This window comes from Babylonia areolata, chromosome 1 (assembly GCF_041734735.1).
Source record: "Babylonia areolata isolate BAREFJ2019XMU chromosome 1, ASM4173473v1, whole genome shotgun sequence".
Classification (NCBI taxonomy): domain Eukaryota; kingdom Metazoa; phylum Mollusca; class Gastropoda; order Neogastropoda; family Buccinidae; genus Babylonia; species Babylonia areolata.
In genome coordinates, this window is record NC_134876.1 from 71,972,141 (window position 1) to 71,999,700 (window position 27,560).

The following is a 27,560-nucleotide window of genomic DNA, read 5'->3' on the forward strand; positions in this document are numbered from 1 at the left end:
AAAACATTTAAAGCAAGATACACAATTGTAGATAAATTGAAACTATACACTTTGTTCAGACGCTATCATTCAATACCAACTCAATGGAACAAATATGTAATGTCCAATTTATTGATTTATTGTTGTGAAAGAAACTGAGAATGGATGAGAAAATACACCTTTTTGTTGAAACATAACTTAACAATAATTCCTTAGTTTCAGTGTTATATACTGGAAATGGGATGAGAAATATGGGAACACTGGGTACTGTAATCATCAAACTTACAAACTGAAAGAATCCGCTTCTTGTGACTCCAGAACCCGATTCTAGGGAACAATAGTTTTGATAACAGTGTTTTTAACATGCCATAAACTTGACATCAACACATTAAAATTCCATGTACATCAAAATACAAAATGGTAAAGGACTGACCAGTAATGACGAATAGGCATATCTGAAAATATTTTGATTTTTTTTTCAGCATTATTCTTTATAATGTATATGTTTATATACTAATAAACCATTTCAAAAATATGAAAGACTGGCACCAGAGTTGACAAAGAGTTTTGGCAAACCAGCAGCTTCTGTAATAGCAAATCTTTTGTGTGGGTGTGTGAAAATATGCTAGCGGTCGTCACATTTATGTAGTAATTATTGTTGCTTATGGTCCAGCCGACTAACAAGGCCGAAAACACTCCATATCAACCCCATAGTACCAGGAAAAAAAACTCCAAAAATAACCAACAAAAACACACTCACAAAAAAAAATAAATAAAAAAAACAAACAAAAATCAATCAATAAAATAAAATAAAAAGAAATAAAATATACATGAAACAAATAGCAACTGGAAAAAGAAGTGCAAGTAGTCATGCACATAAACTCTGGCAACGCCTCATTGACTATCACCATTTTTCGCCAGAAGAGTAAAACATGATACTAATCTAGATTAAAAATATAAGTCATAAAAAACCAAAACCTGATAGTTGGGAACTGGTATGTCCTCCATGCAAAAAAGAATACATGTAGTAAGAATGCCCAATTATGAAGTGCAGAAAAAAACAAAAAATATTCAAGGCTTTCTAGAAAAAAAATAGATGTGAATGGACCATAACAGCATACAGTAAGAAAGAAATAGATGACAAAGAAAAAGACAAAAAGAACAGAAACAGAGATTGATAGAAAAGAGGAAATTTCTAGCACATGTGTTGAAGAAAATCATGATGAATATTTTCACAATCATTAACTTGCATGTAGGTACTCTCAGAAATAGTGTACCTGTATTTGTCTATACCTGAGAAAGAACAGACAAGAAGGCAAAATACTGGATAACTAAACATTAATAAATGACAGGTGAACCAACGAAGAGCACTACATATAAACAGTGATTGTACAAACCTGAACAGGACAGATCTCACAGCCAGGCCCTACAAAAGATTTGACTAGCGGGCTCTGAAAATTATGAAATGACTCCATCCTTTAATGGTTACTGGAGTGTTCGACAGTAAATTGTTATCAAAAGCTCCAATGGCTGTGAATTTCGGTTCCCTTGCCCTGAAAATTATTTCATTCTTGTAAGGGGCATTCAGAAAAAGTATTTTCACATGTAATATCACTTCTGATCAGTAAGGATCTTAGACAATCATATCACTTTTGATCAGTGAGGATATCATTATCCATGTAAAGGTAAGTTATTAAAACATGTGCCCTCTTTGTGCTTAAACCAAGGAGATCTAAAAGAGAGGTAATATTCCAGTAAAAAGTTAAAAACAAAGATATGGTTGACTGAGAACTGCTGAGTTTAAATTCTGAATCAATGTAACTTTAAAAAGAAAAACAGCCTTGCCACCCTAAAGTAAAAATAAACAAGACATACAAGATCTTATGACAGCCTTGAAGTGTTGAACATCAAACAAGTCGTGTGAGAGTAACTGTTGATCCTAAACAAGGGCACATGATTCCTTACATGCTGCAGTGCCCTTCACATCCATTTGCACATATGCAAGCGGAAAGTACACTGCAAGTTGTGCTAAAAATAACAAAATATGCAATGAAAACCAGGCCATCCTAACAAAAGCATTAACTTTTAACACAACTGGAAGTGCAGACTGATAACATGATACTATTTTGAACATTGTGTGCCAGTAAAACCAGTCTAATGTAAAACAGCACCATTAACCTAAGAACACCAACTTAACACTGAAAATATAAAGCAACCAAAACAAAAACGTCTGAGATGTTTTACACTGGATACCAATAATCACACTTCAAAAAGGTCTACAGGGAATAAAGGAACTGGGTGAAATATTGACAACAATAAGTGCAAACATCCTCTTGTTTTGTGAGCTCCAGTGTTTGAACTGTTAGAATCTTCTGGCAGTGATGGCTGCAATGTTGAAACGCGCATCCTGCTGTCGTGACATGCCACTCCCCCCCATCGCGCTACTGCTATGGGATGTTCCTGACGACATGTACATGCCTCCCCCACCCGAAGAGGATATGCCTCGACTCCCGTGACCACCATGGCCTCCATAGCTGGAGGATCCACTGCGCTGATGTTGAGAGCTGCTCATCCAACGATCACTGGATCCCCCACTTCCTTCTGGCCCACGACCCCAACCCGAGTCTACCTTGCTGTGACTGTCAGCTGGGGCACCCCATGAATGATGACCCCCCGACATTTCTGCAAAACCACAAAGCAAAGGCCCATATAATAATAATAATAATGTACATTTATATAGCGCCCTTTCTCTCTAAGACCTCAGGGCGCTTTACATGAAAGAAAAATATCAAGTTACGTAAAACATTCATGACCACTCTTTCTCAAAAACCCTTCCCCCCTCCACCCTCCCACACACTCTCCCTTTCCCACTCTACATACATCCAAAGTGAGCTGACATGGGTGGTGCTGGAGAACAAGGAAGCTGAGAGTGCTTATAGATAGGTTTTAAAAAGGTTAATTTTTAGTGATGAGCAAAAAGCAGAAATAGAATCAGATACACGGATATGATGAGGAAGGTTGTTCCAGATGTGAGGAGCAGTAAAGAAAAAAAGAACATTCACCATAGGTTCTTGTATTGACACAAGGAAGTTTCAAAAGGTAACAGTCAGAGGAAGAGCGGAGATTTCTTGTGGGAGTGGAAACACTGATACAGTCAGAAAGGTGTAGGTCCTGCGGAGTGGAAAGCAGAAAAGCAGACACACGCAACTTTTAATTCTCGCTTCAATGGGGAGCCAATGTAGAGTTTGGAGGGGAGGAGAAATGTGATCAGTTCGTGGGACTCTGACAGTCAGACAGGCAGCACTGTTTTGAAGTTTTTGAATTCGCTGATGAATATTATGTGGACAGCCTATGAGAAGAGAATTAAAGCAGTCGATCTGTGACAGCACAAAAGCAGAAATAAGAGTTTTAGTAGTTTCAAAAAAAGGGTACTGACGGATAGAGTTGATGTAACAAAGTTTACAACTGACAATGCGTATCAGATTTACTACCTGAGCATGCATGCTGAGGCTCGAGTCAAGAATGACTCCCAAGGTTCCTTGCTGATTTAGAAAACTGAACTGTGGCATCACCAACCACAATAGAGGCAGGAAAAGAAGTAGATGTGGACATTCTTGCAGAAGAAATAATCACAATTTCAGTTTTGTCATCATTTAACCATTATACACCGTACTCGCCCAATAGCGGCTTGCAGTGTAACACCCGAACCTGCCCAGTACCACTGGCTAAACACATGCTTACTATAGGCGCAGCCGTTGTTGTTTCCATGAACGAGACTCTCGCAAGATTCACAGCCTTGTTTTTGGCTCTTCCTGCCATGCATTTTGCGCTTTTCAGAGTCCAATTTGCTTGAATTTTGATAAAACTGTGAATTTTTAAAGTTGCAAGAAGAGTTTGATGATTGCCGAGAGCTTTAGCGTAATCTGAACGAGGATTCTAAGATGATTTTGAACCATTTTAATGATTTTTGCGTGAGAATCTTGTAAAAATCGATCAGCTGAATGACCAAAATGTTGACTGACCGAGTTTTGCCAACAATGAAAGTGAAGTTGGTCACTTGAATGTGAATCGATTGCCAGACCTCCAAAATCCTGGAACAAACGCCGGACCTCTGAAATCGATACTGTCAGTAAGTTAGTCTTGATTTCACTGATATTTTATTGGCGCTCTGCACAATCTTCCTGATAGTGCTAGTTCAATAGAATATGTAACTAATTTGGTTTGAAGTTTCAAAGTTGCAGATGAGTTTGATGACTGTTGAGAGTAGTAGCATAATACGAACGACTTTTCTGCAGATGATTTCTGCGTGAGAATTTGGTAAAAGTTGATTGTACTGAGTGACCTGACATCCACTGACTGAGTTTTACCCATATTGAGAGTGTAGTCAGTATTTAAGTGTGAATCAATCGCCAGACTTCTGATATCGTGAATTGATCGCCGGACCTCCGAAATTGTGAATCGATCACCAGACCACCGGAATCGATACTGTCAGTCGTTGATTGCAATGATACTCATCGGCGTTCTGCACATTCTTTCTGATTTTGCTAGTTCAATGGATTGTATTTTTCTGTGAGGTAGGTTTGTTGTTTGTTTTTGTTTGTTTGCTGTTGTTTTTCTCCACCATCAAAGGAAAACACATCATCCCTCAAAATGAAAAGAACATAAAAATCAGCATGTTCATTGTTGCAATTCAAATTGAGTAAGAAAAAGAATAAAAAGAAGATGTGTTACAAGACACTGTAACCCAGATAAACTTACTTCAAAGAAAATCATACTGTAATTACAAATTTTTTTTTCAAAGCTGCCCATCAAATTTGACACTTATAAGTTTTATTTTTTTGTGTAAATACAAAGCAACATGAGCCTGAAAACAAAAATTCGTTTGCAACTTCATTATGTGTAGAATGCAGGAAAAATAAATATATGCAACAAAAGAAGGTAATTATAATTTCTTTCAATGTTTATAATTACCCACAATAAAAAATCGCAAGAGTTATTCCCCTTGGCATGGGATTTCATGGGTGATTAGTGCTGAGCGACCTGGGGGTAAGAGGGTTAACTTTAGTTTGTTGAAGGTCATCCAGGATTGAGTATACAATCCTGCACTGACAGAATCAGACTGTGTACTTGGTTTGGTTCTGCAGACTTTTGTAGCTGAGTATCATCAGCAAAAGAGTGGTGAAGAACAAAATGGCCAGAAATGACATCAGAAAGAGGAGCAGTGTACAGAACGGGGCCCAGGACAGAGCCTTGTTGCACACCATAGGCGATTTGGATCAGACTTAAAGTTATTAACAGAGACAATCTGGAAGCAGTTGGATAGGTATGAAGAAAACTAACTCAGAACTGTTGAGTGAATTCTAAAAACAAGTCTGAAAAGCAGTAGACCATGGTCTATTGTGTCAAACGCAGCCGACAGATCAAGCAAAGTTAACACAGACAGTTTACCTTCATCAACAGACAGTAACAGGTCAACTACTTTCAACAAAGCAGTTTCAATGCTGTGGGCAGATCTATGTGCTGACTGAAAAGAGAACAGGTTGCTTAATGCTAAATGGTCTGAAAGTTGGAAGAGAACAATTTTTTCAATAATTCTGGACACAAAAGCAAGGTCGGATACAGGGTGAAAACTTCTGAGGTCATTGTGATCCAGAGTGGCTTTCTTTAGCATGGACTCAACAAGTGCAGTTTTGTATACATCAGGGAAGACACCAGAAATGAAAGAATCATTTATAATTTTTGTAAGTGCAGGCAAAACAACATCCAAACACTTATACAGTAGTGGTGTACAAAGAGGTCCAGGTTACACGTTTTTGGAGCAGACTTTTTCAACACACTAAGTACTTCTGTCTCTGAAACCGGTGTGAAAGCAACAAAAGGAACACCTTGAAATTCTTTTCCCAAGGGATGTGATACAACTGACTGTGCTCTGGTTAAAGCTTATATCATAATACAAGCAAGACCAATTAAATCATTAATTCAGTTTTAATGTGTAATGTCAGATGGACTTATTTTGACATGCATAGTTTGATGCTCAACAAGCTCAGACAACTAATTTAATTTAATGGCAACAATTTTTTTCTTCTGTTCAGTCCCTACTTATAGACCTATCCACTCACTTCGACTGTCACGTCCGCCATGTCCTCTTTGTCCGGAACCTGATCCTGTACCACCCAGACTGTGACTGTCACGTCCACTGAATTCTTCACGAATGTCACGATGACTGCCTCTCTCTTCCCGTCTATCTTCTCGTCTGAACTCCCGGTCACGACTAAACAAATTAAAACCATTTTATTTTCATCTCAAATATGCAAAAAAATCATACATTTGCAAACAACTGGTTTTAAAAACAGGATCTAGAGTAGCATCGCTCAATGTTAAAATTATCAATGCATCTTTAGTTAAAAAAAGGAAATTTCTCAAGTTTTTAGGAGCTGTCACATCAGGAAAAAAGTCAGTGGTTCACCCTCTCCAATCACAGAGCTCTCTTATTAAATTAATGACGAACAAAACACCTAGGATTTTCTACCTGCAGTCAAATCCTTGGTCAGTCAGTCTGTACCCCTCTCGCTCTCTGTCTGAGGGAAGGAAGCCTTCACGTCTGGACTCAACGCGAACAACTTGCTCTCTGCGATCATATTTCTCTACTTTGCGTTCGTACCCACTGCCTCTCTCACTGATTCGACCGGTGTCACTGCTTCTTTTAGGGTAACTGCACAAAGAATGTCTCAAAAGACTAAAAACTACTCTTGCTTAACCATTTTCTTCTTTAACTGCATCTGAATCTGATAATAATGCCTGGAATTAGACAATACAAAATATAGACGGGTCCAGTTTAAAAAAAAAAAAAAAAAAATCTAAACAAAAGGATTTAGATTACTGCCAGCAGTCACTCATTTCTTCTTCCTGATCCCACTGAAACAATTTCATACAGCGTTTCTTCCTGTGCAGGGGATTAGTTTATTATAATCTGTTCTCATTTTTCTATTCACATGCCAGTACTTCTATCCTCCTATCTCAAACTTAGTGCTAAGAAATTGTAGTGACAGTGAATAAATACCATCCCAGGGAACTACTTTAGACCAGCAGCCTAATGGACTATTTCAGTCTCTATCATGACAACCTGTGCAAAACATACTTACATAGATTTGAATCCTGCCTCCTTGCGAGACTGCTTGGCTGCTTCGCCCCAGTAGTCCCCCATGGCCACTTTGGGAGGTGGAGCAGGTCTCTTGATGGCACGCCGCTCCTCTTCAAGTCTGAAATTACACACGTCATTAACTGACATCTTCACATCATCAGCCATTTCTGTAGAATGTGTGTGTAAGCATGCATGTGTGTGCCTGAGTATGCAAGTATATGTGTATGCCTGTGTTCAAATTCATACAAACAATACTTTAGTCTGAAAAATATCACACTGCAAGAAAGAACACATAGCCTAAACGTTTTTCTTAAGATACTCAAATGCAAGTCTCTATTTCTTTGGATGAGTGTATAGCAGTTTGCTAACTACAATTTAAGCTTTAGCAAGCCTATGGCAATTGGAGTCACTGAACATTAACAATCTCCAGCAGCAAGTGGCAACTGAAGTTGCCCAGCATAGTAAAGTGTTCAATTTTTATGCCAGTATCATTCAATTTCCTACAGCCTTGACCACATATTAGTCATGCATCAAGTTTCAGAATGAGGCTTCAGCCATTTGCTATTTTATCATGGCTGACTTTGCAGTTTTCTTAAGTTTTATGACATTTTTTCAAGTGAATTTTGGATACAAGATGGCACATCCACGGTTGGAGGAGATATTAGAATTCTTCCTTGATGATGACTATGGCAGTGCAGTTGATGGTTCTGGTAGTGTCATGCTCAAAGACAGTCATAGAAAATATCTGGCTTCTGAGGAAATAGGAAAGGAAAATATGTGGTGTGCTAAAGGTAAAAACAGTACCGTGGAGCTACATATTCTCTGAGGGAGTTACAAATGGCAGTCTGCTTACTGCAACCCTAATTTAAAATAATGCAACACATATTTAAAATGAACTTCTAAGCCATTCATCAATATTTTAAAACATACGTAGGAAATGAATACTGTTGACCTTAAACCGATCTCAACCCTTTGGCATGCAAAATGCGTATCTAATGGCAGTGGTGATGTTTAAAGTGGTCCATCCACATAAAGGTTTCTCTTTCATTAAAGTTCACATTCCCACATGTGTACGAAACACATAACATACACACATATATACAGTGCATTCACCTGTTCATATGAATTCACACATGCTCAGATTCATACACATGTGACATACACAACCTGTCAACTCATCCCCATGACATATTTTATAGCAGCCCATCTCACCTTTCTTGTTCACGCCGCAGTTTCTCTTCAGCTATTCTCTTCAAGCGAGTGGTTTCTCTGCGCAGTCTTTCAGCTTCTTGTCTTTCAAATTCAAGCCTTTCTTTCTCCATTCTGGAATGAAAAGTCCATCATATTGTGTCCCTTAAAAAGATCTTGAAAACAAGCTCTGAATTTGACTAAGAATTGCACTGATCCAAGTGAAACATACATCTTACTATCTGAGTATCATTGCTCCATTGACCATAATAACTACCAACTTAAAACTGAAGTTCTCTTGCTCCTTTGTTTCCAGACTCTATGGATTTTTGACTCACTTGTGCATGAGTACGCGCGCGCACGTGTGTGTGTGTGTGTGTGTGCGTGTGTGTGTTAAACTTAAACATTGCTATCTTCTCTGGAAATACTTTGTCTGTCAATACAAAAATTAGCTTAAACATAGTAGGAAAAAAATCTTCACAGTCACATCAATAATAGGTTGTGCGTCTCCATAATTTAGCCGTATTTCCGAATCATTAACCAGTTCAGTGCCAGATAATTATGTAAAAAAGTGCTCTCCCCTTGCCAGGGAATTTTGAGGATTCGGGGGTAATAATTCACAAAAAATTCCAGCACAAAAGCTATGGAAGATGCAGAAAGAAAGTAAACGTTTTTGTGAAGGAAAATAAGTGTAGATTCTGCTTCTGGGCTTTATTTCCCAATCAGGCTGATTGTAGGTAACTGTTCAGGCATGTAAAGTCAAGATAATAATTTTTGTGAAACAAAAAAGTCTATTTCCACCTCTACATAATGATACCCATAAAGAAAAGAAACAAAATACAGCTAGAAATAGCAAGCCTATTGTCAGATTATACCTGTGGAAGAAATTAAAACAGGCTATAAGCTTATGAAAACAAATCACAGCTCTTGCAGACATGTAAGTAAATCACTGTCCCAACAATGACAAAAGTGAGTAAAGTCAACGTGAAAGGTCAATCACAGTCCCATAAACGGAACTAGCAAGCTTTTTGAAAGCAAAGAGTGTTTGCAAGTGAGAGGGTGAAGTTCTTTGATGACGTTCACTCCTTTCAAGTTGCACGTGGGCCGATTAAAGTGTCTGCTGTGCATCCGGCTTGCCACCTCTTCAAAGTCATCCCTCTGATTCAGCGAAAAAAAAGCGTTAAAAACAAAAAGCACGTGTTTTACAGCCAATGCGTTTCGTGAAAATCATGGGGCATTGGTGGTAGTCGACTGCCTTCTGTCTGCTTTGAAATGCGAGTACACTCTTCCCAAAAGCCAGGCCCCCTTGATGACCTCTGGCTGGCATTCGACTAATCGTCTTTTATCACTCCTCTCTCCTCCTCTTTTTCCAAAACTGGCTGTACGTATTCTGTCAGTCATAGCCTGTTGGTTCAAAAACGCTGTCTGATTGGATGGATGGACTGAATTCCCATAAAATGGGCTGTTAGTTTCATAACTGTCATTGTCAATGACCTCCATTTTCAAACTAATTATCAAACAAGAGAGATACTTCTCCATCCCGGAAGCTGTCCATAATCACAAGCAAAGCTTTCAGAATAGTGTAAATCTGCTGACTGTGACTATTTGCTTTACTGGACAGTTTTCAATGCATTTGTTTGCACATGATACAATCCCCTTTTCCACGCGCGTATCACGTGGTCAGTTAGCAAATTATCATCGAGTAGAAAGAGGTCTTCTACCTGATGTATAACAAGAACGCCAGAGAAGTGACAGACAGAAAATACGAAAAAACTTAGCTGTATGAAGAGCACAGGAACAGGAGTCAAAATGGCTGCCAGAAAAAGAGGGCGCTAGCCAGAGGGACAAAGGGGAGGTTACCTACTTCTGGGAGGTTATCGGCCGTAGTTCCTGCGAGAGGACCGACGTTTAACTGTTGTGTGTTGACGGATAAAGGGATAGACAAGATCGGCCCGAGCACTGCCGAGTGGCAGGATCGAGTTATCAAGAGGCACTCTGTCGTGGAATTGCCGATATTAGTCTGGGTAACGGTGGAGATATGCAGTGGGGCAGAAAAAACCGGCACTGCCGAAGTTCAATGGGCTGTGCACGCATCTGCTCTGTGGGCAAGGGGCGGAGCAGGCACTAGGTGTGGCACCAGTGCATAATTGCTGCAGCAAGTTAAAAATGGGTTGCTGGTTGTTTGGTTTGGGGCCAGACACATCAAAGTGTTCAGAGCCTGTTTATGTGAACTGAACCAAACTCCAATGAAGGAAAAATCAGTACATATGCAGGACGTCAGTGGACATCTTATAGGCACTATGGCAATACTTTTTGTAGGACGTCAGCTGATGTCTTACAGGCACTCTACTGGTTAAACGGTTTGTTTCCTTATGTTCATTCTGGATTCTGAAAACACAGTTACCCCTTTCCAGCTGTTGGAACGTACGCTGTCTGGTAAGAAGGTGCCATGACCTCATTTTTCTTGTTCGCAATTGAAACCAACTACATTATTGACATGTTTACTGCATATGAATATTCTAAAGTGGATACTGGATTAACTAGAATGAACATAATAGACAAATTGATTTGACCGTTTCACTGAGGTAAGGTCAGCCTTGTCTAGACTGATCTGTGCAGATTAAGACAAAACATGTTGCAAAGCCAGACATGACGGCAACGTCTCCTCTGCTGCCGAATTAAAAGAATTTCTTAAATAATCATTGACATGTTTACTGCATATGAATGTTTTAAAGTGGATACTGAATTAACAAGAATGAACAGAAAAGAGAAATTGAATGGACGGTGTCGTCGTTTCTCAGTGAGTGAAACTGCAGAACCTTGTCTAACACAGATCTATAAAAAATGGACACATATTGCAGTGTGTTTGAGGCAATGGGAACGTCTCCTTTACCTCAGACTTGAAAGAAATTCTTAAATACCTGAGATATACTAAAATAATGATTTAGACGGCGTTATCACTTCGATTACTGTTGTTGATTTATTCCACTAAAAGAACATGCTCAAATCATAATTCTTTAACATCATCGTTGGACCCTCACTGGTGTAGTGTGTAAATCACTCATTCTCGACCCAAACATCCATGGTTCGAATCTGCTTTTTTTTTCTTTTTTTTTTTTTTTTTAAACAGGAAACTTTATATAATTATAACAACAAATACAGAACATATTTCAACAAACTAATTTTCAAAAGTTTATTATCTTTTTCTTAAAGTTTGTATCACAAGTGTGTCTTGAAAGCCTTGCCTCTCTTGTTTACATTTCTATTTAATAATGTTTTAAAAGAAGAGGGGAACAGTCACCTTAGCTTTTCTTTCTCTCTTTCCAGCTCAAGGGCTTCGTCGCGTTGCTTTCTGTTGATCAGTTTTTGTCGCTGACGCTCTCTGTCCAGCTCTGCTATGCGGTACCTCTCTTCACAACGAAGCTGCAGTTCTTTCTGACGAAGGCGCTCACGCTCCCTCTCAGCCTGCAACATTCTTATCTTCAGATCTCAAGGCTAAAATTTCATTTATGTATGCAAATCAAGCATTATCTTTCGAAAGATAGTATTTCATGTCTTCAAAAACCCACAACTTACCCTAATTTTCTCAAAGGATAAAATGTCACGTTCCCTTTGCTCTCGTGTTTTCTCAGAATCCCTGTGTCTGCTTCTGTCACGACTACTTTGATGAGTCCTTTTGGGATCTGCAAGAGAAAATCTCTGAAATTAATATATTTTGAGGCAACATTAGACAAAGTGATGGTTGCAGGAATAGCATAGTAGTAAAGAAAGTTCACCTGTTCCCCTTTTTTTATGCAATGTTTGCGATGAAAATCATTTCAAAACATTTTTCAAAGTGAAAAAGACATAACTTCCCATCATACTTTTCAAAGTGAGAAAAAAATCAACTCTGGGACTGAGGAAGAACTAACTGAATTCTAACGTAAAAACAACAAAACATTTTAGCACCACTGATTTGCTTTACTGTCATTATTTTTGCTGCAGGCAACTTGAGAAGCATGTTCATCTCTGTAAAGACTCCTCACAAAAGTGATACTCCTTTAGAAAGCTTACAAAATCATACTCCTCATGGACTCACGGAGGAACAAATGCCACAGATTAAAAAAACCCAAAGAAACAAAAGAGTTATGGGAAGAAGTGACAGAGATTATATATATAAAAAAGAGAGAAAGAAAACAAGTAAAACTTTCATGATCTCAACCCTCACCACCCACCCCCAACCACCAAAAACAACAAAGACAAAACAAACAAAAAGAAAAAGAATTACCAACCTTTCTCATCTTTTCTTGGAGGCTTTTCACTTTTTTTATCCTCTGGTTTATCCTTTGATGACAGATCATCTTTTTTTAGGTCTTTGCCCCCCTCTTTCTGGCCTTCTTTCTTCACCACTTTTTTGTCTCCATCTTTAGCAGCACCTTCAAAACAGTAATAAACACCTGCTTCAAGCAGAAATCAATATCAACATACAATTTACATAGGCACAGCTGAAAATTAAGAGAATGCTGCGTATCATATCTAGTCTGTGAGGGTATTGTATTGTATTGGTACTGTATTGTATTGTATTGTATTGTACTGATTTATCTTTTTGTGAAATTCGGGCTGCTCTCCCCAGGGAGAGTGCATCGCTGCACTACAGCACCACCCAGTTTGGTTTTTTTTGGTATTTTTTCCTGCGTGCATTTTTTTGTATTTGTTTTTCCTATCAAAGTGGATTTTTCTACAGAAGTTTGCCAGGAACAACCCTTTTGTTGCCATGGGTTCTTTTACGTACGCTAAGTGCATGCTGCACACAGGACCTCGGTTTATCGTCTCATCCGAATGGCTAGCATCCAGACCACCACTCAAAGTCTAGCGGAGGAGGAGAAAATATCGGCGGCTAAGCTGTGATTCAAGCCAAGACGCTCAGATTCTCTCACTTCCTAGGCGGACGCGTTACCTCTAGGCCATCATTCCACATGGAGGGTGTGTGTGGTCATGCACTTTATGTATGTGTGGCATGCGAGTGTGTGTTTGTGTGTGGGGAAGGGGTGGATGGGTGCGAGTGTGCGCACACACACACACACATATATATATATATGAGCATACAAGCTGTGAAAGGAAATTTTCTATCTAAAATTACGTTTAAGTAACACACTTACCGTGACCCACTAGTGCAGACTCCGGCAGGGGTCTGACATTCCTGTTCTGTGCAAACTACTATCCTATAAAATTTGTTATTCATAATAACCTGGAACTGCTTTCCACACAACCAATCACTCTTAAAAGAAAAAGAGATGCACAGTACTTCCAAAACATAACCTCCACACTTCTCAACCTCACCAAGAACAATTTCACTGAAAAAAGAAATTCACAGAAATCTAATGCACTCATTTTAAATCAAGTAAATATTCTCTTTTTTTTCTTCCTTTTTTATATTATATAATTTGTCCATTGTTTTCCCAACAGAATTTGATCATCAATTAGTTCCCAACTATCTTTTCTTGCAAGGAGCCACATACCGCTTGCTGTCTTTTTGTCGTCTCTTTTGGGCTGTGTGCTCTTGGTGGTGATTGTGACAGGAGTAGGTTTGCCTGTGATAGAACGGCTTGTGAGAGTAGTCTTACTAGAAGGTGTGGTCTTCGCCGGGCCTCCTGTCTTTGCCTTGAAAGATGAGAACTGCAAAAACAACACGGACTTTAAGAGCAATGTCGGTCATCTTAATCACATGCATGCTGTATATCAGAACGCCTCATTACATCTGAACATTATCATGTATCAAACCCCTTCATAGTCTGGCAGTACACAGTTAAAGTGTATGAATATATCTGGTCTTCCTGTCAGTATGATGTTTCATAATCATTGGTGTTATCCATGCTTATAAAATAATCAAGCATAAATTGATTAACATAAGTTTTAAACAGTCAATATTGTTTCCATACACTCTGTGTGTGTGTGTGTGTGTGTGTGTGTGTGTGTGTGTGCCTGTGTCTTGTCTATCTGTGGCTGGGCTGGTAGTGAAGAAAGTGAGCTTCCCTTGAAAATACACTAGTTCTGGTGCCTAACACATGCAGATGTGCATGGATAGCAAACAACTAATTGCTGTCATACATTCTTAAATAAAAGTCTATTGCATTATAAACAAAGTTAAGAGTTTTCATTGGAATATTCGTCTATCTGACAGAGGACAACAAATACCTTGCTAAATACATTTCAGAAGCAAAAGCCACCACAGAAACAACCATCATATTATGCTTAATCCATAAACAATCTTTCATCAATCTGTATCTATAACAAAACAAACATGCAAACAAAAACACATTCAAGGGCAAAAAGATTCTTTTCATTATTTTTTGGGGGGGCGGAAAGATGGAGAGCTGTGAACATGGTGATGTGGATAGCAGATGTCGATCAAAAGAGACAGAGGTGACTCACCCGCTCCACTGATATCATCTTGCCATGCAGCTCAGTGCGGTGAAGATGTTGGATGCACTTTGTGGTCTCATCTGCTGAGGCCATGGTGACAAAGCCATAACAACGCCAACCTGGACTGCGAGCATTTGTCACCACTTTGGCACCCAGCACCTGTTTATAAATCACTTTTTATTTCTAACTGTAATACTGTGAGTCAAACCTAGAAAGCGTTTCTTTGTCTACCCACTCACACATATTACTGTGTGGCTTCCAGTATTGTTTTCTGTGGGTAATTTCCCCCCAACTCTAAATGCAAACACTGAATTATCTATGAAATTTGAACATAAATCTATCAGGGAAGTTCTCTTGGACCCATGTGTTCTCTTTCACATCATAAGTGCATACTGCAAAATACTAACCAGGAAACCACAACACATGTCCCAGGGGAGGAATCATGGGAAAAAGTCCTACTCAGATTTGACTTCAATTACTAACTAGGATTTTCTCACTTCCTAGATGGGCACATTATCCACTTGGTGGTGGACCCCTGATAATTCACTTTCAGATGTGACCAACTGCTCTAGGACAATAAAATGGATCTATAAAGTAATCTCTTACCTTGCCATACTTTCCAAACAGATTTTTTAGGTCTGTGGCCCGGGTTGATGACGACAGGCCACTCACCCAAAGGTTGCGACTGTTTGCCGCTGCTGTCAAACATAAAACAACTTTATTTGCCACTGCAGAATACTGCTACAAACTTTATCATCAACTGGTTTACTTCTCTTACTGACACAATTATATCATTAAACAAGAGTCATATCACTTTTGTGATAACTGTGTAAAAACAAGTCGCTATCCTGCAATGAACCATTCAAACAAACAAATATAAAATGATATTATACATTATGTTAATAGGGTATAATTGAAGGCACTACAATTTCTTATACACAACCCAATAGATCTTTGTTTATCTAAAATGTAAACTTTACAAATGGACAAGTGTAGATAAATATAACAGGATGTTCTACATACATACATCAGACTGACAGGAAAAACAAACAAAAACACAATCACATTATGTAAGGTATATTCTGTCAACAGATATAAAAATTAAAAAAAATTTTTTTAAAAGCACACTCACACACACACAAAGACCTCCAGAAATATGGATAAAAACAGTTCTAGGCATCTCCTCTTAATGACGTTATGTTTTTAAATAAAGGGAAAGTGCACACAATTACCAAGATAGAATTTTTTTTAAATAGAATGTTTAACAGGTAAACTGTTTACTTCAATACAAGCACATGAGACTGTGATTTGCCAATTATGTTTTTTTCTTTTTTAATGCACTTTCTATGCAGTATGTATTTCATTATCAGACAAATATTTATTATTATCACAGCAGCTCCTTCAGTAATATACAGGGATCTTTACTTTTTTTTTTATACATGTAAAAGATTGTAATGAACAGTCACATGTACAGAAGATCCATCTTTCATATAACTAACTTCCAGGTTCAATATCATAGTATACCCACCTTTGTCATCCTTTCCTTTAGCAGGTTTTGAGGTTGCTGGAACTGTCCCACTGTAAAAGGTCAGAACATATGGATTTACGCATCGAACACATCTGACACTACAAAACGTGTTGTATTCATGATAAATTGCCTGTTAACTATATATGAACTGTGACAAAAGAATGAAGCATTTTCATTAAAGAAAAGAAGAAGAAGAAAAAAAAAAGAAGCTATTCAACATAAGTTTTAACAAACAAACCTCCTGCATCTGACAACTTGTGGTCTTGTAAAACTTGCTTCTGAAGTAGAAGCAGTCCATATCATATTATGATGAGTACGTAAGCATATCTTAATAGTTCAGATTTTTCATCAAATGGTCTGGAAAACATTTCAAGGATGACAATGGGCACCAACAAACTTGCTCTCATTTAAACACAATGAACATTTTCGTAAAGTTCAGATTGTTTAAACAAAAAACAAAAAAACAAAAAAAAATGATTTGTTTGGTTTTAAAACCTAGCAAAAACAGTATCAGGAGTTTGTATCAACAAAATTGTTAATGACTGAGGTAAGGAGATGAACAACAATAACCAATTACAGTACTTCACTAATTTTTGTTGTTTTTTTAAACAAACAAATTATATAAAATCAAAGATAGTTTTGTCTACTCAAATTCTTTTGTAACTTTTCTCTGGCCCAAAACCAAATCATGACAAATTTTGGGCACATTGCCAAGCACAAAAGCACAACTGAGAACTTACACTGAGCCTCATTTTTGACAAGCAAGACAGCTATGTGGTTAAAGCATTGGAACTTTCAATCTGAGGGTCCTGGGTATGATCATGGCATTGGCACAAGGTGGGTCAAGGTCAGAGATTTTTCTTGTCTGGATCAACATGTGTGTGGCCCTGCTAATGCTTTATCCCCTTTCATGTGTTTACATAATCAGATCAAACTTTTGAGTCAAAGAACAAAAAGCAGTGTAATCCATGGTTGTGTTCAACTGGCTATGAAACCACAAATATATCCACTATGTACACCCCCAAATGCAGCTGTTTAAAGTAGGTAAAAACAGCCATACAGTGATACAAATAAATATTTATAGACTTGAGTAAATGTGGGAGTTGTAGTCTAAACGTGACACAGATACTCCAAATTTCTATTCCACAAAAATTCCGTTCTGCATATCATTATCTCCTAAGATCTTACACATGCATATGTACACATGTGAAGAATAGGGTGGGGGAGGATTTCATGCTCTTTCATGCTTACATTTAATGTACAACCATGAACATGGAAAAATAATATTCTTTTTTCAAAACCGATATGATCTTGCAGTCTCACTTTATTATTACCAATTGACTTTCACTTTTAAATTGCAATGAATTACGTGTGATGACTCATCACATTTCATTTGTGATTTATGATTTGTGGGCAAAAAAGAATCTGAAAAAAAGAAAAAAAAGAAAAGAATCTGAAAAATAGTGCAAAGCACTGAACAAAACACCACAAAATACATACATGACTTTGGGGAGTCAAGTATTGCTGTCAAATTAACACCACAAAACAAACAAGCACATTTTCAACAGAAATTGTCTGCTTCAGAAACAAACTGATGATGAGAAAAACGTTTCCTACCATGTATGTTGTCACCATAGGAGTTGCAATGAAATAGAAAGTATCTGTTGAAGATCTCTTATCTATTCTGTGGTGCCAATTGCAATGTCTTACTACTTCTTTGTGATGCATTTATTCTGCTCAGTGCTAATTTAGTTGTTAAATTATCAGTAAGTGAAACGAGTTTTGTGGAAAGAGAAAGAGTGAAAACATGGTATGGTACTTTACAAATAAGGAGCCACAATAACATTCACAATGAAGTGGATCCTATTAAATAGACTTATAGAGTGATATAATATTGAACAAAACATGCACAGATGACATTACAAAACAATTTTTTCAAAATTAGTGAAATTATGCCATTATCATTATGAGTGATACAAGCATGTCAAGACACACACACCATTATATGCCTGGCAGTTTATGGCACAAACAATAAACATGTATGAATGTGCTCAACGATGCAAATGTGATTTTCTTTTTCTTTTTTTTCTTCACGAACTTCTACCTAATAAGATATAGTCACTCTCAAACTACATGCTGATGAAGCCTAGCATAAACGATCAAAATGTAAATACATGTTCTATTGTGTTGTCAATATGATTAAAAAAAAAAATTTAAGAGAAAGAGGAAAAAAGAAAGAAAAGGAGTTAACAGTATACAGTAAACACAATACACACATTCTATCCACACATACTATAATACTGTTTTGTGATACACCAGATAATGCTTCGCACATACTATAATACTGTTTTGTGATACACAAACTAATGCTATCAAATATATTGTGTTTCAAAAGTGCCTAGAAATCTAAAGAGTTACAGAGAACTGAGCATGACAGAATATTCTACAAATGAAATAGTGAAGAAGCCATGAAACAGAAACAAGTCAAACGAACGAAAAAAGGTACACAGTTCAGATACAGATAAGAAGAAATGATGTTTTGTCTATCAATAAATACAATGCTATATTGTGAAACACTTCCGACTATTTTGTAGCAAAACTTTGTGGATGCCATTTCATGATGACTGTTCAAGTTTAACGTGGCAGCTTAGTCATGAAATCATGTAATTGTACTACATTTATAGTATGACTAAAAATTCCCCATGACACAAGTGCTACAGTCTTTTTGTCACAATCTCCACCAGCAGTTTACAAGAAAATATGTAAACTGCCACTGTCAGACTGCCATGATGCTAACCACCAAAGGACACCCTGCATTCCTGTTCAATCATAATCATGGTGGTGTTCCCATTCAAAATATGCACAACATAACCGGCTACAGAATGAACAATAACTACTTTTGACAGAAAGAAAAGAAATAAGCAAAATCTGAATTGTAAAGGGGGGGGCATGGGGGGTGAAATAAGAAAGGAAATGAACAAAGAAACAAAATGAAAAGAGGGTGGTGTATATAACTTTATAAGAAAAGTAACTTGTTTAGTATCAGGTTGTGTGGGTTTGCTTGACAGTTTGTACTTAAAATAACTCAACACAAACTGATACATGTTGGAAGAGATTACAAACTCTTCATGCTACTACTCCTTTACTAGAATACAATATTTTGTTTACATCTTGAGATCAATTTTTGTGATATGTTAGAAATGTTTGAACCTTGACTAGTGGAGTTCTAACAGTGTTTTTAATTTTTGTAATATGTTAGAAATGCTTGAAACTTGACTAGTGGAGTTTTCAAAAAGATCAGCTGTATCCTACTAGATCAGGCACAATATAAATGTTCAATGCCATTTCCCCCATACCAGTGATCACCAGAGATATTAAAATATCAGTAGTGGTAGTAGTAGCAAACTTTGAAGCTTTTAAATAATCCCTTGTTGTTTCACAGCATATTCTGGTAGAAATTGGGGAAAGATACAATGCTTCATTTTCCAAAATCCAAGATAAAACTGGTCTATATGGTATAAGGCAAGTAAAATAAAAATTTTGCTAGCTATGATTTTTTTCTTCTTGAACATCAGGTTTCATGATATACTGTCAAGGTATTTAAAATTAATAATCCAACCAACATCATTTTTCTTCTGACAAGAGAAGCACCAGATCAGAGATGTCCAAACAATCTACAGAAAAGATATGACTTGAAACAGATTCAAAGCCATCTTTTCTGTGATGAGCAAACATACCCACTCTCTGTGATATTCAAAATTAACCACAGACATATACTTACTCCTGAAGACAAATTAACAAACCTCTTTACTGGTTTTGCATCTTTATCATCCTTTTTCTCTTCTGGCTTCTTGTCGTCTTTCTGTGTAGAATCCTGTTCCTTGGTCACGCCTGCAGACTGCTCTTCGTTGGTGGTGGCAGGTGGTTGTTCTGGGACACTGGTGTCCCCGTCCGCCACCATGGTGGACTCGTCAGGCTGGGGTGTGCTGGTATCTTTGTTGGCACTCTGGACCTCCACTGCTGCTCCCACCTGTCCATCGCCTCGTGTACTCTGTTCCCCATCCAGTAGGTCTGCATCGATTTCGTTCAGCATGGTGTCATCCACTTGAACATCAAAAGAGTCTTCACCTGCCTCCAAGGAAGCAGCGTTCTTGTTTCCAGTGACTCCAGCCTGGGAGATGGCTGACACCTGTGAGATGGCAGACACATCAGCCACCTTCAGTCCACTGGCCTTGGAAGTCTGAAGTGAGGATTTGGGGGTGGAGGTTACCACTTTCTGGTCCAAGGAAGATTTGGCACCAGAGACTTGTTTTGCTGCAGAATCAGTTCTTGATTGTGCAGAACCAGTTGTGTGTCCTCCTGATGCTGGCTTTGCAGATGAACCAGGTTTTGCTGCTGTTTTTGGAAGCACTGATGCAGTCTGTTTTGAATTAGTTGCCGGTTTTGAAGCACTCGCAAGTTTTGCAGAAGTAGCTGAAGGCTTTGAACCACTTTCAACAGAGTTTGTAGCTGCTGCAGGCTTTTTAGATGCTAAAGATGATTTGACCACTGAAGACTTGGCACTTTTGTCTAAAGGAGATGAGGAAACAGGTGCTCCTGATACTGCTGCTACGGCAGCTGCAGAAGCACATCCATCAAGTTTATGCTGTTCAGTCTTTCTGATATCCATTCCAGTTTTAACAGCCTCTTCTTTAGTAGTCTTGGCAGTAACAGCCTGTTCCCCGTGTTCTCCTGCACCCCCTTCAGTCTCTTCATTACAATCTTCACCCCCAATGACGTCCACGTCCATGAAATCTTCTGCGCTGATCTGCTCATCACCATCTTCATCGTCTCCCTCCACAGCTTCAGCACCCTCCAGGTTTGCTGGATGATCCCCTCTTTCATCCTCCTCCTCTTCCAGGGCCAACAGGTGTTCCTCATCCACCATCTCCTCATCTTCTATCACTGCGTCTTCTGCCACTATAGAACAGGGACGGTTAAAGGTTTAGGATCTTAACACTGAGGTAATCATCAATGTGAAAAACATTTCCTTTGAATACTTACCACTTACAACACACAAGCAAAATGCACAAACAGACGTGCAGCACAAGGACACAATGGACAAAAGGCCACCATGGAGTCATGTATGTGCTGAGAAGAGGAACAGAAGCTGACGGCTGGACATGGCACAGCTCACAGAAGATGCAAGAAAGGTGTTGAGTTTTCCCACAGATTGCAGGAAACTGGTACAATCCCAGGAAACAGTAAAGGGATGCACATGTGGATGATATGGTCCAACCCAAGGATTCAATAATATGCAATCTCAAATTGTGGGTCTAAGCTGTTGACTGGTCACGTATGACAAGGCGATCCGAAGGCCACGGACTGTGTAATGGATAAGTGTGTAAGTCAAACGAGTTCACTTTGTTGGAGCTGTTGGTAAAAGACGTTTCCATCAAGGTTCTACTCTAAAACTGAAAGAGGAAGATCTAGCTGCTGAATCAATCTCAAAAGAACCACTTCAGTTTTTGCAGAAGAGGGCCTCTTACTGGCTGTTAGTCACTTTACCATGTAGAACAACCAAAGTGATATGGAGTAACCTGTGTAGAAAATGTTTGTGCAGTCTGCACTGCCTTTCATCATATACATTTCAGAGTAAAAAAAATTTTTTTAATGTAAATGAAAACAAAATAAAAATTCCTATCTACTGTTTAACCCCACCCCTGACTCTAAAAATAAAACGATATTTGTCCATTAAAATATTTTCAGCTATCCTTTCAAGTAATTCAGTCTAGTTTATATAAAAAAAAAATTATAAAAAAAGCCATATCATGTGCTTTTTCATTGTGTGGCTAACAGAGATTGGCAAAACAGCCAATATGAAAACTGTTAACCCTTCATTACCATGCAGAAGACACAAATTAAAAGAACAGCTGTATAAAAGACACATTGTTACAGGTATAGATTAAAAAGAAATCAAACCACTGCTGTCAAATATGTTACCTTCAGGGTGAACTTCACTATCTTGCTGAGATTCTTCCAGCTCAACCTGTCAACAAGCAATAAAACATAACTTTCTACTAACACACATAGCATATAAAGACACAGAGTTGTGAAAAAGAAAAAGAAAAAAAAATTCACCAACTGATATCCCCCCACCCTCCCCCCAATATTTAAAAAAATATGTTCATTATAACATACATACTGTGACTCACTTGTGCAGGCACCAAGACAGCCCTTGTTCTGTGCAAAATACTGGTCCATATTGGATGAAAGAAAATTAAAGTACCTGCAGCTAATTATCTCACTCTATTAACCCCCTTCTGTTTATGTATAAAGAACCCTGTATAAAGCAGAGATTCTAAATCAGAGCATCCAAATTCTTTGAAAGTTCTGAACATTCAATTACATGATGATTCATTTTTCTTTTTTTTTTTCACAGTGTAAACCATTAGACAATAGAATGAGATATTTTTATCACTTTAAATCTAGTCAATAACTATGAAAACAAAGACATCACATACCACCACCTGTGTAGTGAAAGTGAAACAGTGCAAGATATTATCGTATCTTTGTTGCTTATAGCCCAGCTGACCACAAAGGCCATATCAGGCTAAAAAATTCTAAAAACTGATCCTATAGAAACTGTGGAAAAACAAAACAAATAAAAACAATCCAAAAAACACACAGAAAGAAAATCAGGCACAAGCACAGTCACATGCACGCATATACAACTAAGATATGCCTCTGACGCTGACCATCCCATAAATTTTTCTCCAGAGCATAATAAAAACAACTTTTGAAAAACATTTTAAAAAAAACTAACCCAAATGCAAACATAATTATACACAATACATAAAATTATACACATTAACAAGCAAATAAACCAAAAATTGCAAACAGCCACTTTAGACATCAATGGCGCATAAAAGATATAAAGAATACACAAATTTCCTGAAGCTGGGGATACTATTTAAACTGAAGGGGCTCCTAGCATCCCAACAGGGGGAAACTTCAAGAACAGTTAAGTATTATATGCCTGAACAATGACAAGGCCAAACCAAACTTATACATCCCATAATCTTAGTGACAAAAACTGTAACTTTCATTTGAATTTAAAAAAAACAACAAAAAAATGGATCGACAGATGGCAGACAGCCTGTAGAACTTTATTCATTAGTCAATGTCATAATAACACAAAACTTTTCAACAATACACCAATTAATAATCAGAATTTAAAATGGCGTAAACAATAAATGTACACATAAATACTGAAAGAACATACATCACCACCAAGGGGAATGAGAATCTTATCACTGTCATCATGACTACTTTCATTATCTTCCTTTCCTTGTTCTGCATCATCTTCCTCCACATCCACGGCTTCAGACCCATCCCCTGAATCTGCAATCACATACTTCTCATTCAGGCGGACAAATTAAAAAGAAGACATTAGATTTCTGAATCATTCTAATGCACCTATGAGTATGACTGTACAAACTGTAAACCTGGGTCCTGAAAAATGTCAAATCATGCTGAACACTTGATCTGTTTAGCTTAAAACACATGTACCAATCTCAAGTTAACTATTTTCAAAATAGAAAGCAACTAAAGACACCACTGTAGCATTCACCAGTCAAAAACAAAGCATTCACCAGTCAAAAACAAAAGGAACTTAAGTGGTCTGTGCGTTTCTAGACAGCCATAACACCTCGTATATTCATATATAACACAAGGTACATAGACACAACAGTGTTACCCTCTGTACATTTCTGAGGGTCCCCACAGGATTTTTAGATATCTCCACCTTAATAATAACCACTTCAACAAAAACACCAAAACCTACAAAAAGCAGGACAACGCCTTGCCAAGTTGAAGATTTTCTTGCTCTCAGTAAGCCTGTTACTGGCTTCCACTGTCCATTTACTGTCATTTTATCTTCTTGAACTGTCACTTTATCTTGGCAACACCATTTGTCTCTCTGTCATTCAAATAGAAATATAAACTTCACTGTCATTTATTTTCATTTAAGCAGCCTTTCTGCTGGTATTAATTTGTCAACAACAAAAAAAGACAAGGTAAAACACAATGTAAGCAAAATCATTTGACTCAAAGCAAATAAGTAAAGTTCTACAGTTGACATTTTGAAGGCTCTTCTGTAATCAAATATAGAAAATTCTTTCTTAAGTAAGTATTCAATAGGTGCATGGCGAATCACTGAATCATTTATATGTTAGATTCATTATTCATAAACACAGAGAGAGAGAGGGAGACACAGAGAGAGAGAATGACAATGTGTGCATCACTACATGCATTATTTTCAATGCAAGCCTTTGTATATGTGCGTGTGAGCACGCGTGTGTGTGAATGCCTTTTGAATAAAATCTGTGTGAATGAGAGAGAGTGTTAATGTGTGTGAGTATGCGAGAGAGAGGCACAGAGAGAGAAACAAAGGGCAAGAGGGGTTTATGTATGAGCATGGTTAGTTTTCAATGCAGCTGTGTGCGTATGTGTGTGAGTGGAGGGGTGGGGGTGGCCGTTTTAATTCAGCTCTGTAAATGTGTGTGAGTTGCACATATGTATGCATTAGAGATAAGAGTGTATGTGTGTGTATAAGTGTGTGCATGCGTATGCATTCTTTTTAATTCAACTCAGTGAAACACTGCTTAGTGAGTGAGAAAGAGAGAAATAGAGAGCCTGTGTATATCTGCATGTGCACATGTGTATCATTTGCCCTGCAGTGACAGTATTATTCCCCAAGTCAGCACCCTCAAAAATCAACCAAGAACCTTAAACATGTCAGGAAAATTGTGGGCATCCTTTGGACATAAAGTACTGAAAACTCCGGGTCCTTTTCAGATTTTTGTATGTACAGGACATGCTAGAGTGCTTAATAGTAAACACTGCACAAAAACATAAAACTGTAGAAACTGGTTGGGGCAAACTGACAATGGGACGAAAAAAACGGTTACCTTGATATGTATCATTTAACCAATTCCAACTTTCAACTGACTGAAAAAAAGAAAAGAAAATGTGAGGAAACAGCACTCACCGCAAATATAAATGACTTTCTACATCAATATCTTTGTAGATCAATAACTGAAAACTTTATAAATTTGTTCAGTCAATTAATCATTTAGAGCAAAATTTTCTATGAACAATACTGGTTACTTACCTGCCAAACCAGAAAAACCAGAATCATCTCTAACAAGGTTAATTTCTGACACTTCAATCAGGTCAGTTTCAGGATCATAACCTTCTGCCTTCAGGGCCTGCAACAAACAAAATTTATCAAAATAAAATAGCATTCATAATCATTTAACAAAATTATATATGCTTATCTTTTTTCCCTGGGTTTTGTACGAAGTCAGCAAAATCCACACATCAAATACCTCCATTGTTGTAATATTCCAGTTGCTTCTATCCTCAGCAGAAGTTCTGCTTCTGTTCATTTAACCACCGCTGTGTCAGTATGCACCTAACTTGTTCTGACCATGCAAAGAATCTTACACAAATATGGATTAAATGCAACCTTCGTAAGACTGGAGTTACATGCTTGGTGAATTATACTAAATGTACCATGACAATTGCAAACTGTGAGATTGTGAAAAAAAAAGAAAAAGAAAAGAAATGTATGATGCTGGGGTATATATATATATATCATATAGTGATATACTGATAGTGATACCAATAATATACATGCTGGCTATATCTGTGTATCACATGCCCAGATGTGGAGTAAAAGTAATAGACTGACGTGTTGACAAGGAAACAAAAAACTTGTCTTAATGTTAAAACATGACAAAAAAACATGGAAGATGGCAGAATGATTTTGACGATTGTCTGCCAGGGTCTTGGTTTGAATCCTGGTCTTGCCCTTTCTCTTAAGTTTGACTGGAAAATCAAACTGATTGTCTAATTATTCATATTAGATGACAATCTAAGGTCCCATATGCAGTATGCACTTCGTGAACTGAAAAACAACCAAAAGCAACATGTGGTGTCTTATGCATGGCAGAATCATGTAAAAGAAATCCACTCTTACACTACACAAATATCCAGTGTATGCATGTAAAGAGGCCTGACTTGCCGTTGGGTTATGCTACTGTTGGGCACATGGTTTGCAGATGTAATGTAGTGTGTGTGGATTTGTCCAAACGCGGTACTCGGCACCTCTTGAGAACCAAACTAAAAACCGATCAGGACACCAACACCCTGGAGCTTTCAAACCGTCTTTGAGAACTGTGCATCATCTCATGAATATTCATGTGCATTATCTGCTGCAGATGTAATGCCTTTCCCACACATATGCAAGCAAAAGCAACCTCTGAACGCGAAAAATACGAAAATGCTTAGATTTTTTTTTTTGTTGTACAAAGAATCTTTCCCCAGTTTCCGCGTAATGGACAGTAAAAGCGAATTTTCACCGACATTAAAAATGAATACGCTCATAGCGAACAAGCAAAATCCAAGGGTTTGCCTGCAGCCATTGTACACCTCTGCATGATGTCTTGACAACTCAAATATAGATTTATTGATACAACAAAGCAGCTCTAAAGAGCACAACCTTCGATCTGCTGCATCTCACTTCCAGCTTCTGCTTCCTCACTCGGGTTTGGTAAAGCTATACATGAAAAAATATCATTAAATAAACAAATAAGACACCATTTACCGTGGCTAGTCTTTCCGTGAGAACTGCCTTCATCCCTGTTTTGTCCAAATTCCTTCTTTCTAGCTCTGATTTCAACTCTACAACACGTAAATCAGCAAGCAGCTTTCTCTCTCCCGCGGCGGCCATCGTGCTGCATGCAAGGAGTGTGTATGTAAGCAACACCCGGATGTTGACTGTGACGTAAGTGAAAGGGTGTCCATTGGTTCGGGAGCACAGTGATGACACGTGCATCCTTTTAATATGCTGCACCTGCAGGATCGATCGTCTTTCGACAAACCGAAGCTGAAAACCCCGTAACTGAAATGGTACTCACATATATATCATCAGTGCAGGAGAAAAGTCATTCGGATGAACAAAGCTTGTGGTCCTCATGCCATTCCTTCAAAAATACTAAAAGAGCTGAGTGAAGAGATTGCAGTCCCATTAAACATACTCTTTAACAAATCAATTGAGGAGAAGACTGTGCACATAGACTGGAAAACAGCAACAGTTATACCAATTTTCAAAAAAGGAACAAGAACAGACCCAGGGGATTACAGGCCAGTGAGCTTAACATGTATCATATGTAAATTATTAGAATCAGTCATAAGAGAGGCTATTGTTAGGCATATGACTGATAATAAATTGCATGCTGAGTGCCAACATGGAATCCGCAGAAATAGGTCATGTGT

The 27,560-nt window shown here is 37.9% G+C and overlaps 1 protein-coding gene across 4 annotated transcripts; it reads right to left on the bottom strand.

Moving 5' to 3' along the window:
• Nucleotides 1-95: 95 nt before the first annotated feature.
• LOC143286983 (uncharacterized) lies at nucleotides 96-27,024 on the bottom strand. 4 transcript variants are annotated; one of them, XM_076595003.1, is made up of 17 exons: nucleotides 26,890-27,024; nucleotides 25,393-25,489; nucleotides 23,503-23,621; nucleotides 22,221-22,266; nucleotides 20,042-20,427; nucleotides 16,239-16,288; nucleotides 15,317-15,408; nucleotides 14,720-14,869; nucleotides 13,807-13,963; nucleotides 12,580-12,723; nucleotides 11,885-11,991; nucleotides 11,610-11,773; nucleotides 8,333-8,443; nucleotides 7,122-7,238; nucleotides 6,509-6,691; nucleotides 6,099-6,250; nucleotides 96-2,661 (listed from the first exon to the last, which is right to left on the bottom strand). In XM_076595003.1, the coding sequence occupies exons 2-17, from the start codon at nucleotides 25,417-25,419 to the stop codon at nucleotides 2,342-2,344; spliced, it is 2,325 nt and encodes a 774-aa protein (XP_076451118.1). In that variant the 5' UTR covers nucleotides 25,420-25,489; nucleotides 26,890-27,024; the 3' UTR covers nucleotides 96-2,341. The 4 variants fall into 4 exon arrangements, with proteins under 4 accessions (XP_076451118.1, XP_076451100.1, XP_076451092.1 ...); XM_076594985.1 differs by having other exon boundaries at nucleotides 15,317-15,405; nucleotides 20,042-21,197; XM_076594977.1 differs by having other exon boundaries at nucleotides 20,042-21,197.
• Between the last annotated feature and the right edge of the window lie 536 nt (nucleotides 27,025-27,560).

Bases quoted from the DNA above. Each gene is read 5' to 3' on its own strand.
- LOC143286983 (XM_076594977.1), bottom strand. From the start codon at position 27,015: ATGGCCGCCGCGGGAGAGAGAAAGCTGCTTGCTGATTTACGTGTTGTA. The intron at 15,409-16,238 runs GTGGGTATACTA...TATGTTTGACAG, and splicing joins TAAAGGAAAGGATGACAAAG to CAGCGGCAAACAGTCGCAAC. The intron at 11,774-11,884 runs GTAAGTTGTGGG...AGAATGTTGCAG, and splicing joins TATCCTTTGAGAAAATTAGG to GCTGAGAGGGAGCGTGAGCG.